The following is a 12,419-nucleotide window of genomic DNA, read 5'->3' on the forward strand; positions in this document are numbered from 1 at the left end:
GATGTTTCTTTTCACGTTCTTCATTCTTTGTCCGATGAGACGTGATTGTTTGTTTGTTTTGGAATTTCGCACAAAGCTACTCGAGGGCTATCTGTGCTAGCCGTCCCTAATTTAGCAGTGTAAGACTAGAGGGAAGGCAGCTAGTCATCACCACCCACTGCCAACTCTTGGGCTACTCTTTTACCAACGAATAGTGGGATTGACCGTCACATTATACACCCCCACGGCTGGGAGGGCGAGCATGTTTAGCGCGACGCGGGCGCGAACCCGCGACCCTCGGATTACGAGTCGCACGCCTTACGCGCTCATGAGAAGTGAGAGTGAAACATTGTTGCATATACACGTTTTGTCTCCCACAAGGTTTTTCTTTAAAAGCAGAAATTGTTGGGCTGAAAGACGACACTCAAAACTTTTAGCAAATGCTACAATGTGTATATATAGTGTAAGGTCTTGAATGTTATAGGTTAAATGTTAAAAGTCGACAAAATATTGAAATCACTAGGTCAGTCAAAAGCTGGTGCCCAATAAACAGTTGATATGTTTTTATAAAAATGTTTAGGCCTACTGGTATTTTGTCAGCTTTTGGTATTTGATCTGCAGATTTTAAAGTATGACGTTGCACGTATAAATACCGGCTCTTAAAATGTTTTGTCTTTCGTCATCTGGCCTAACTGATGACTGGTGGATGAATTCTTCAAATGTGACTTCCACGAAACTGAAATGTTGTTTATTATATGTTTCTGATTTTGATCCATACTTAAAAGGAATGTGGAAGTACCCCCCCAAAAAAAACATAATAATTGACATTTCAAGAGGTGGACCCTCCCCCCAAAATGAGAAACATAGTTCTTTATTTATTTATTCAACATATGTATATAAAATTGTTATCCAATTCACAATTTCACATCACTTGCCCCTACCTGAAAATTCTTTTGAAAATGTCCATGAACACACCCAAAAGGAAACAACAACAAAAAGTGCAGTAAGCTTGTTTGTATAAAAATTAAAAATTATTGGTTTCCTGATATACCAATTGCTTTAAGAATTTAAACCATGATGTATAATAAGTTTTTTAACATTATATGTTTTTGATACGTAAACATGACATGTTCGTCTGTTGTTGTTTTTTCAGGAAACAGGTTTGGTTTGTTTTGAATTTCGCGCAAAACTGCACAAGGGCTATTTCAGCTAGCCGTCCCTAATTTAGCAGTGTAAGACTAGAGGGAAGGCAGCTGGTCATCACCACCCACCGCCAACTCTTGGACTACTCTTTTACCAATGAATAGTGGGATTGACCGTCACATTATAACGCCTTAACGGCTGAAAGGACGGGCATGTTTGGCGCGACGGGGATTCGAACCCGCAAATTTCGAGTCTAACGCCTTAACACACTTGGCCATGCCATATATTTTTGTTGTTGTTTTTTGTATCAAGCTCAAAGCTACACAATAGCCTATCTGTGCTCTACCCACCACGGGTATCGAACCCAGTTTTTAGCGTTGTAAGTCCGCAGACATACCGCTGAGCCACTGGGGGTGGGGGATGGGGGGTAACAGGACAGTTTTATGTACAATTATATAAAATTTCCCTTTATAGAACACTTAGTCTTGTTTTCAAAACTTTAGAAGTCATTTATTGTCATGAAAAGTATCCAAGTGACATTTTTATAGGATATTATTTAGTATAAATGTTAAAATAAAAAACTAATCAGTTTCTTTCTTTCCTTTTGTTAAATAAGAACGGTGTAAGAAATGAAGTCGCTATTACAAGTGTGGTGGAGAAAATGTGGACTAACCACACCTCCTATAGTGATATACTCGTGTGGCGATCAATAGCAACAAGAAAACACACAAGGTTTTATCCAGCAACTAATATTAACAACGATTTTGATGCAACCAAACGACCTTGGTAAGCACTCTGTGTTTTCTTCGTATTTACATAGTGTGAGAATGTACAGCGCCCTCTGTTGGCGTTTCTTAACATTATCTTTGTTTCTTTATTTATAGCCTAAATTATATTTTAAAAAAATGTTGATATAATATTAGGTTGAGGAATAATTCGTGAGCGTTTTTAAATAATTTCATTCAAGCATTACATGCAAGACTATACAATACTTCAATGCATGAACACATTACACCCAAAACATTTATTATGATACTTTATTTCATGTAATACCTAGGTATATAGTATGCATTGTTTTAAACGAAATTGCAAGAAATTAAATGCGAAAAGCAGATGGTGTCGAAAATGCTCGATTTTGTCCACTTGACATTCCATTTAATGAGCTGAAAATGAAAGCAAAAATTAAAGACGTATGAAAATCAAACACACCATCTATTAGAGCAAAATATTATCTACCAAATGATATGAAATATTTTGCGAAAGCGTTTCATTTATGAATATATTTTTTAACTTGAAAAAACGCTCACGAATTATTCCTCAACCCAATATAACTTAAAGAGAAAAGAAATACAGTTTTGAAGTATTCTAAAGGTGGCCGGTATGGACGTTAAAAACTTTAATTTAATTAAAATTTATTGTTTTGTTTCAATACATACACCAGCCATCTTTAGAATACCTTTTTACTTCAGTGGGTTTCTCCTTATTATGAAAGTTTTTTTTTTCTATTGACAGGTTCCGTAGAACTCTCGCAGCAAGAGACAAGATAATTCTTTCTCCTCCGTATCTTGATTCTTGGGCATCAAATCAAGTTATTTTGACACTTAGCAAGGCTATTTTAAAAGGCGGGAAAAAACAGTAAGTGTTTAAATATAAGTCGGCCGAAAATGACTGTTTGCAAGCGTTTGATAAGGTGTGTGGTCGTGGCAGCCATTATATTGTAAGATTTGTCTTACTTGTAGTGGAAAATAAAAATAAACAAGGGACTAAGGACTGTAGCTATTAACATGATTACTTTATGTGTGTTTTGAATATTTGTAGCGTTTAATAAAGGATTTTGTAGAATTCTTATTAAAAACATATTGAAGAGTTAAAACATCGGATCAGGTCTGAACAAAGTAGTGTGAAATTAATTAAAAATCAAGACTACGTGTTGAATACACTTCCTACAAAACTACGTGTTGAATACACTTCAAACAAAACTTCGTGTTAAATACACTTCCTACAAAACTACGTGTTGAATACACTTTAAACAAAACTACGTGTTGGATACACTTCCTACAAAACTACGTGTTGAATACACTTCTTACAAAACTACGTGTTGAATACACTTCCTACAAAACTACGTGTTGGATAAACTTCTTACAAAACTACGTGTTGGATACACTTCCTACAAAACTACGTGTTGGATACACTTCCCACAAAACTAGGCCCGGCATGGCCGAGCGCGTAAGGCGTGCGACTCGTAATCCGAGGGTCGCGGGTTCGCGCCCGCGTCGCGCTAAACATGCTCGCCCTCCCAGACGTGGGGGTGTATAATGTTACGGTCAATCCCACTATTCGTTGGTAAAAAAGTAGCCCAAGAGTTGGCGGTGGGTGGTGATGACTAGCTGCCTTCCCTCTAGTCTTACACTGCTAAATTAGGGACGGCGAGCACAGATAGCCCTTGAGTAGCTTTGTGCGAAATTCCAAAACAAACAATCCTACAAAACTACGTGTTGAATACACTTTAAACAAAACTACGTGTTGAATACACTTCCTAAATCCGCGTGGAAAGGAGAATAAAGATAGAACATAAAATAAGATTACACACTTGTTCAATGTTTTTACTAAAACTAAACTCTTTTTTTCTCTTTACTCAATTCTATGTTTTATTTGTTTAATGTTCTCTTTACTCAGTTTTATGTTTTATTTGTTTAATGTTATCTCTACATAGTTTTATTTTTTATGTTTAATTTTATTTCTACTTAGTTTTATGTTCTCGTTACGTAGTTTTACGTTCTCATTACGTAGTTTTATGTTTTGTTTTTTTTTAATTTTCTCTCAACTCAGTTTTATGTTTTATTTGTTTAATTTTCGTCTTGCTCACCAGAGGTCATTCCCCCACTGATCCTGTGGCAGCCGTTATGGAATGTGATTTTAGGCTTCACTATTTTGGAGAAAAGTTTAAAACGTTTTTCCCAGAATGCTTTGCAGAAGAGTAAGTTTGCGACAGTTATATAAAGATAATATTAATATATGAGGAGTTAAAAGTTTATTACACATATTACTAACCTAAGATTAAAAAAAAAACGTTCGTACTGAGAACTGTTCTTGTATTACTAGTCTGATGAAGCTTTAAGAGCAAAACGTAAGTCAAAATAATGTTTTTTATCATTGTCTACAGATTAAGGGTTCTTTAGATTTTTGGTGTTAAGATCTGGTTCAGGTTTTATTCGGTTTTTAAAGCAACTATAGTATTAAAGAAATTAATCAAAAGTTTAGAGTTTAATACAAAAAGTGTTAGAAAATAACATTGTTACAGACTCGTAAGAAATAGTTTTTGTTTGACTGTCTCAACTTTGTTAGTAAACTGTAGTTTTTGTCTGACATTGTTTTTAGAATAAGCTTCGATTATTTTATTACAATTAACAAAGTAATTGAGTTTTTCAGTACTTGTTTGTGGTAAGGAATAATGTTGCCCCCTGACGGGATAGTGGTGAACTTACCTAAGTTAAAACCAAAAAGTTACTTCTTTCTTTAATTAAATTTTAGGTTACCATAAGTTTTGTGATAATTTGTATTTTAATTCACGTCATTGTCTTGTATTGTTTGAGTTTTAATCTATGAGTCTCCTTGGATCTATTTACTGAAGACAAAGTGAATCATACAATAAGTATTCTTGTTGGCGTTCTGATGGTACCGTGTTGATCGACGTTAATTTAAGACATCCACCTTGTAGACCAGTTGTAAGATGGTGTTCTTGTCATGTGATGATTGTGTTATCTCATTTTGAAATTGTTTTCAGCTGTTTTATTATGGAGACAAGTGGGTTCCTGGTTTGGCATCCAGCATTTGGGAAAAATATTCACAGTTTTAATTACTCTGGTATTCCCAGTAATCACGTGATTGTTGTGGTGAGTACCAACTAAACTTGTTTATTACATCCATCACTTCTTTGAAAATTAAATAAATAAAAGTTGTTCGTCCAGATATGCATGGGATCAGTGAAATGGATCAGTCATCAACTCCATGTTGGAGAAGAAACGTTGGTTATAATTTCGAATTTATCATCGTAGATTGTTCGAGTTTTTTTTTTTTGTGAGATAAACAAGTCAGTTGTTTGCAAGAACAATCAGATGTATTACAAACATATTTGTTCTTGATATCCATCTCTGGATTTACAATGCCCTTTCGACTAAGACTCTTGACAACTCATACAATATACAAGAGTATGTTCGTGTAACTAATAAAAACACATCTGTATCAGGTCATCCCATAAGTAACGTCCGAAAATTTAATACAGAAAGTGCATCATCGTTTCTGACTTTGTAGAAGGTTTTAATGACTAAAATATGTGGTAGGACCTGCATAAAATGTTCAGAAAAATAAAAGAAACTAATTCAACTCCACTTTTTCAGATTATTAATCAAATAAACCCTTATGAAGATGGATGCGTCTGAGGAGCACATTAGGCATATAGTGTTTTATGAGTTTAAAGAAGACAATAGTGCAGTAGCAACTACACGAAACATTCAAGGTATTTGTGGTGCGGAGTCTCTCAATGAAAGAAAATGTCAAAGGTGGTTTCAGAAGTTCAGATCAGGTGACTACAGCTTAAGTGATGCACCACATACAGGTTGTTCTGTTGAGTTTAATGATGACTTTCTGCTGGCTGCACTGGATGAAGATTGTGCTGTAACAGTTGAAGAACTAACACAGAAACTTAAATAAACCAATTCAACAGTTCACCGTCATCTACAACAGTTTGGAAAGGTGTCAAAACTTGGAAAATGGTTCCCCATGATTTAGTAGCAGCCAACTTTAGATCAAGAGTGGACATTTGCACTTTTTTACACTCTCGTGAAAGTAACTCACCTTTTTTGGACAAGTTAGTGACTAGAGATGTAAAATGGATATTTTATAAAAATATTAAGTGCCACAGACAATGGCTCAATGAAGGTAAACTGGCTAAAGCACAGCCCAAAATGGACCTCCACCCTAGGAAAGTCTTGTTAAGCGTTTGGTGGGATATTGTTGGCGTGATCCACTTTGAATTGCTACCACTCAATGTAACGATTACATCACACTTCTATTATCGACTCTTAGAGCGCTTGAATGTTGCACTGAAAGAAAAGAGGCCTGCTTTGATCAACCGTAAAGGTATTGTGTTTTACCAGAATAATGCACGGCCCCATACAGTAAGGATCACATCTGCAGAGATTGAAGAGCTAGACTGGGAAAAACTTCCACGTACAACTTATTCTCCAGACCTTGCCCCTTCTGATTACCATCTATTCTGAAGTTTTCAGAACTGTCTAGATGGAAAAAAGCTTGGAGCACATGAAGATGTCAAAACTACCTTCTCTACATTTTTTCCCTCCAAACCCCAAAAATTGTATAAAAGTGACTTACAGAAGCTTATGAATCGTTGACAGGAAGTAATTAATAATAATGAAACATACATTGTTGATTAAATAACATTAAAAGGGTTTGAAATCCTTTCTGTTTTTCTGAACCTGAAATCGGACACTACTTAACAGACGACCTGATACATTGTAGTATGTAACCTTTCGAACCCTCGAAAGATTTTTACGTCTGTACATGTTTGTATATTATTGTATTATTATACATGTTTCATGAACTGATGCTAAATCAGCAATGTTGGATAAAACGAATAGCTGATAACTCTGATGGAACCAATTAGATAATACCATACCGAATGGTGCTTTGCAAAGGGTGCCGTGTGAACTTTGGCCCCTGGTTTTACAGATAGGGTATTTGGAGGACGTTTATAACTACATACAAATATTATAAAATAAATCTGTAAGTATTTTTCTGCGACCTTTAACGAACGTTTATTGTTAATCAAAATATTAATACTTTTAAAGATAAATTTGTAGTAACTTACTGACACTGAAGTAATTATTCTGACGTTTATTAAAATCTAAAGTTGTATTTTTAGTCAGTTAGTGGATCTCCTGGTGACAATTTTTTTATTATATCTTATCTGTAAGTTATTTTGATACATAAAAGTCATGCGTCATGGATACAGAATAGGATGGCTTATATTACTCGGTTACACTTGAAACTGAAGTAGGATGGTTTATATTACTCGGTTACACTTGAAACTCAAATAGGATGGTTTATATTACTCGGTTACACTTGAAACTGAAGTAGGATGGTTTATATTACTCGGTTACACTTGAAACTGAAGTAGGATGGTTTATATTACTAGGTTACACTTGAAACTGAAATAGGATAGTTTATATTACTCGGTTACACTTGAAACTCAAATAAAGATCACGTATAAAGGGAATGATTTTCTGTAGTTTCATCTTAACGTTTTTCTCACTTTCTATCTTTTGATAACCAGTTTTTCTTGTCATGTTTTATCTTTAATGCGTTTCTTACGAATAAAATTTCGTTAAATTACTCTGTCGTTTTCCCTCCAATTACACCCCACCCCTCCAGAGGTTCGGTGGTAAGTTTGAGGGCTCACATCATAGAAAACTGGGATTCAATACTCTTGGTGGGAACAACAACATTGTGTTACATTTTGCTTAACATCAAACAAACAGACAGATAATTTTTTGATAATTTAATGGAAATTCAACTCGAATGCTAAGAAGGTGTTTTTTTAAATGTATTTTAGGAACCGTGTGTTGCACTCAGTATGATAATGGATAAAATTATCACATCAACAAAGTGTATGGATGTGGAAAAATTACAGATTCGTTACCACTGGAGGGTAAGTACATTTGAAGTCATTAACCTTCAAAAATAGAGCTAAAATTATTTACTGTAAAAGGGGTATAAGAGCCTATATTTACTACATGTGAATGTTTCCCCATTTTGGAGGGTTGTATATAGACAAGATTTTTTATTACTCCAAACTTAGTTTGGCCAATTGACGTGTTATAATTATATGCAGTACTCTATATTAACCATCTAATTGCATTTCGGTCTGGTTTTAATAAAGTTTAAATTGTCCACAAAAGAAAATATAATTGGGAATTTTACATTATCTAGTCCTATTTCTATATGTGGTACAACAGTTCCCTGATGTACAAATGAATAGAAACAAAAAACATTGACAAACACTGACTTGTATGTTCAATCAACCACCTCAGGCTTATCTTAGTATATCAAATTATAAGTAGTATACTATTGTAGGGCGTAACATGTACAAATGTTATTATATGAAGAAAATTAACCTCAAATCATGGAACTACTTACTGCGTAGGCTGACGACTGAGAGTGTGTAAACAGTATGTGAGGAAATTCCAGCTTCTTGCAGTGGAAGGAAAGGTTTTCATGAAGCCTGGATTAAATCTGCTTGTCACCTCATAAAAGATATGACAATCATGATGTAAAGTCTTGGTTGAGCAGAATGTATCAGAACTACATTTTATCATTGTTTGATATTTCATAAGTAGTGTGATGCCAAAAAAATGGATCACTTTTGGAAGGACATGTACAACCATTTACAACACAAAATGCGAATATATTAAGATCATAAAATGTGTTTAGACTGTGGATTTAGAATTTCCAAGATAGTAATATCTCTTTTTGTTTAATGTTGTTTGAAAATAAAAGAATATGGATCAACTTGGGATACCAAGACCATTCAGGAAGAACTAGACCTGCAACTAGTTGTAACTATGTGGTGGCGTGAACTGTGACAATGTTGTGAGGCTTTAAAATTGTGTTGGTGTAACGTATTCAACCTCTCTCTCTATATATATATATATATAAGAAACGTCAAACTTATCTCAATAGCCCACAGATTTTTACGACTTTTGACGTCACATACCTGTTGTGCAGTAACGGTAAACATAAAGCGATATTTGTGAGTAGCCTTTGGAGTTTAGGCTTAACAGATATTAGAATTAGTTAAAAACAGGTTTCCTTTATTGAGGATATCTCAATTTTAAGAATAAAAACTAAACCAGATTCTAAAATGTTTGCCAGATTTGGTTTTAGTAACTCGCATAATTCCAGTGCTCAGCATAGTTTATTTTCCATCACTCATTACTCTTTTACAAATGTAATTTTCACTGAGATCTTTAAACCTTAATATTTGTTTGCTTTTTGTGTGGCTACTTTATCCAACAGACTTTTGATATCGGCTGTTGGAATGTTTTTCCAGCTTGTCAGTTGTCTCTGTTCGTGAATTATTAGACCCGGCATGCCCAGGTGGGTTAAGACGTTAGACTTGTAATCCGAGGGTCGCAGGTTCGCATCCCAGTCGCGCCAAACGTGTTCGCCCTTTCAGCCGTGGGGGCGTTATAATGCAACGGTCAATCCCACTATTTGTTGGTAAAAGAGTAGCCCAATAGTTGGTGGAGGGTGGTGATGATTAGCTGCCTTCTCTCTAGTCTTATACTGCTAAATTCGGGACGGCTAGCGCAGATAGCCTTTGTCTAGCTTTGCGCGAAATTCAAAACAAACCAAACAAACGAATCGCGAATTATTAGGTTTTGCATTAGTTTGAAAAACCGTAGATTAAAGATAGCATGGGCAGTGTCTTCTTTTGTTTCCTATCATGTGTGTTAAAAACAGCCTTGAGTGTAGTCGTAAGATCAAGGAGAGATTGCTACACCTCAGTGATAGCACCTATTTTCATAACACGAGAGCTGAGAATACTTCCTTTATAGTTTGGAATCAATAAAAACATAACATTGTATTTTGTAAGAACAAAAATCCAGTTCAGTAAGAACTATATTTTACGTTCCATGTATTCATACTTAGTAAAGTATTTTTTGTAATCAAGGTTCATTTTGCTCCAGACGTAACAAAGAAGGTAAATACACTCATGAAGTACAAACTTTACGAAATTCAAGAAACCAACTTGTTCGTTGTTACCAACTACTCCAAAGCCAACAAAAATTGCACTTGCGATAAGGTAATATATCTTCATTTGTGTATGTTTATGTATTTATATATTTTTTAAACTTCTACTTTGAAGAGGCCCGGCATGGTCAGGTGGTTAAGGCACTCGACTCGTAATCTGAGGGTTGCAGGTTCGAATCCCCGTTACACCAAACATGCTCACCCTCACAGCCGTGGGAGCGTTATGATTTACGGTCAGTCTCACTATTCGTTGGTAAAAGAGTAGTCCAAGAGTTGGCGATGGGTGGTGACGACTATCTGTCTTCCCTCTAGTCTTATACTGCTAAATTAGGGACGGCTAGCTTTGCGCAAAATTCAAACCAAAGTTAACTTACTCTGTTTGTTTGTTTGTTTTTGAATTTCGCACAAATCTACTCGAGGGCTATCTGTGCTAGCCGTCCCTAATTTAGCAGTGTAAGACTAGAGGAAAGGCAGCTAGTCATCACCACCCACCGCCATCTCTTGGGCTACTCTTTTACCAACGAATAGTGGGATTGACCGTAACATTATAACGCCCCCACGGCTGAAAGGGCGAGCATGTTTGGCGCAACGAGGATGCGGACCCGCGACCCTCAGATTACGAGTCGCACGCCTTAACACGCTTGGCCATATCGGGCCAAACTTACTCTGTAATAATCAATATTTTGAACATCTGATCCAAGTAAGTTACTACGTCAAAGTAAACATTCACCTGGTAATAGTTGTAATTAATTACTTGTACACTTGTAATTCTGAGAAGAAAGAGAAGAATATATATAATGACACATCTGAGGCTACCGAGGGGAATCGAACCCCTGATTTTAGGGATCGACACGTACGTGTGTGTGTAACCTCACTAACTGTAGTGGTATAGAAAGTTGTAATACTACCTAAAGTATTGAAACTAGGAAGTCAAAACTACATAAACGGAGTTACTTAAAACTTTAAAAATCTTTTATTCCTACTTTAGCAAATCACTGCAGTATCTGTAGTTTTGAGTTTCTTGTTTCAATATTTTATATAGCATTAAAACTTTTTATATTACTATAGTTAGCTTGGTTACGTATATATCTATCTCTGTTTGGCTTTATAAAATGTAAACTATTTTATTATATATGTCTGTATCCTTTTTATTAACTGTATTTTTGTGCGATACCAATAACAAGCAGTAGCTGTGTGAAAACCTAGTTCTATTTTATTATGTATGTCTCCGGATTTACAACGCTAAAATCAGGGGTTCGATTCCCCTCGGTGGGCTGAGCAGATAGCCCGATGTGGCTTTGCTATAAAAAAAACACACACACTCTATTTTATTACACATCGTGATTACTACCGACCTACCCTCAACTTTAATTATACGTCCAAAGTATTGCATCATCCATTGTACTATTTTACATATACACTAGTATTCTTTTCAGTACAAGAAAGGAATCATTGGGACCCCAGATGGAGGGGTCGTGTTAAATTAGAGCAATAAAGTTCAACATTTTTTATGCTTGTCTGGAAAAGTCACTTACTTACTTACTTAAATGAAAATTCGTTGGAATAATAAAATTTTGTTGCATTCCATAAAAGTGTATATAGCAATTTAGGCTATGAGTACAATAAGCTTTAATGTTGCTTAGCCAATGCTGTGAAATAGTCATTGTTAATATATAAGTAAAAACGGCTCGTTTGGGTTGAGAAAAATTTTTACGTAGAGGAGCGGTCATCGTCAGGTTCACAAAGAAAGAAAGAGGTAACTGACCGGAAGCTGACCACATGTTTGAAAGGGGTTGTGTAACTAAGTGTCAGAATGTAGATGTCGTGCTTAGATGTTTGAATATATAATTTTATATTATTTATTTTATTATTATTATTCGAACACTGGACGTCAAATAAACACAACATAACCATAGAAAACACTCAAATACTAAATAAAGAAACAAACATAAACAAACGCAAAATTAAAGAAGCCTTACTTATACAACAACTCAAGCCCAAAATAAACCAATACAAAGGAACACCTTTATACCTATGTTAAAAATAATAAAATAAATAATATAAAATTATATATTCAAATATCTAAGCACGCTCTCTGCATTTCTCGACATCACTAGTCATTGTTAATATTTGGATATTTTAAAGACGGTTTTAAAAGGACTATTTTTTTATGGCTACCACTTTGTTTCATCACGACTCCTACTATTAATTAACAAGTCATGACTTTTCAAATCTATATGAAGTCTGCAACAATTGTTGATTTAATAGTGTTGAATAATTACAAGTTTTAGTTTTTTGTGAATTAATTTATAAGTTCCTCTGTGTAGTTACTGCTCGATCAATTTTATTAGTGTTTGCTTAGATTCTTGATCTAACTGATTTATTTGTTATCAGAAGATCTTAACAAACATATACGTCTCTAGCATTTTAATGTAAATGTTGAGAGAAGTTTAGTCCGTAAATTG

At 35.0% G+C, this 12,419-nt stretch overlaps 1 protein-coding gene across 2 annotated transcripts in view; it reads left to right on the top strand.

Annotated features, from left to right (window-relative positions):
* The window catches only part of LOC143258489 (VWFA and cache domain-containing protein 1-like), a 48,628-nt gene that overhangs the window by 25,573 nt on the left and 10,636 nt on the right, over positions 1–12,419 (top strand). For both annotated transcript variants that reach the window (XM_076517541.1, XM_076517551.1), the window contains 6 exons: positions 1,739–1,908; positions 2,635–2,757; positions 3,992–4,099; positions 4,907–5,015; positions 7,754–7,849; positions 9,875–10,006. In XM_076517541.1, coding sequence (XP_076373656.1) covers positions 1,739–1,908; positions 2,635–2,757; positions 3,992–4,099; positions 4,907–5,015; positions 7,754–7,849; positions 9,875–10,006 — 738 coding nt within the window. The remainder of the gene's footprint in view (positions 1–1,738; positions 1,909–2,634; positions 2,758–3,991; positions 4,100–4,906; positions 5,016–7,753; positions 7,850–9,874; positions 10,007–12,419) is intronic.

Source organism: Tachypleus tridentatus, chromosome 1 (assembly GCF_004210375.1).
Source record: "Tachypleus tridentatus isolate NWPU-2018 chromosome 1, ASM421037v1, whole genome shotgun sequence".
Lineage (NCBI taxonomy): Eukaryota > Metazoa > Arthropoda > Merostomata > Xiphosura > Limulidae > Tachypleus > Tachypleus tridentatus.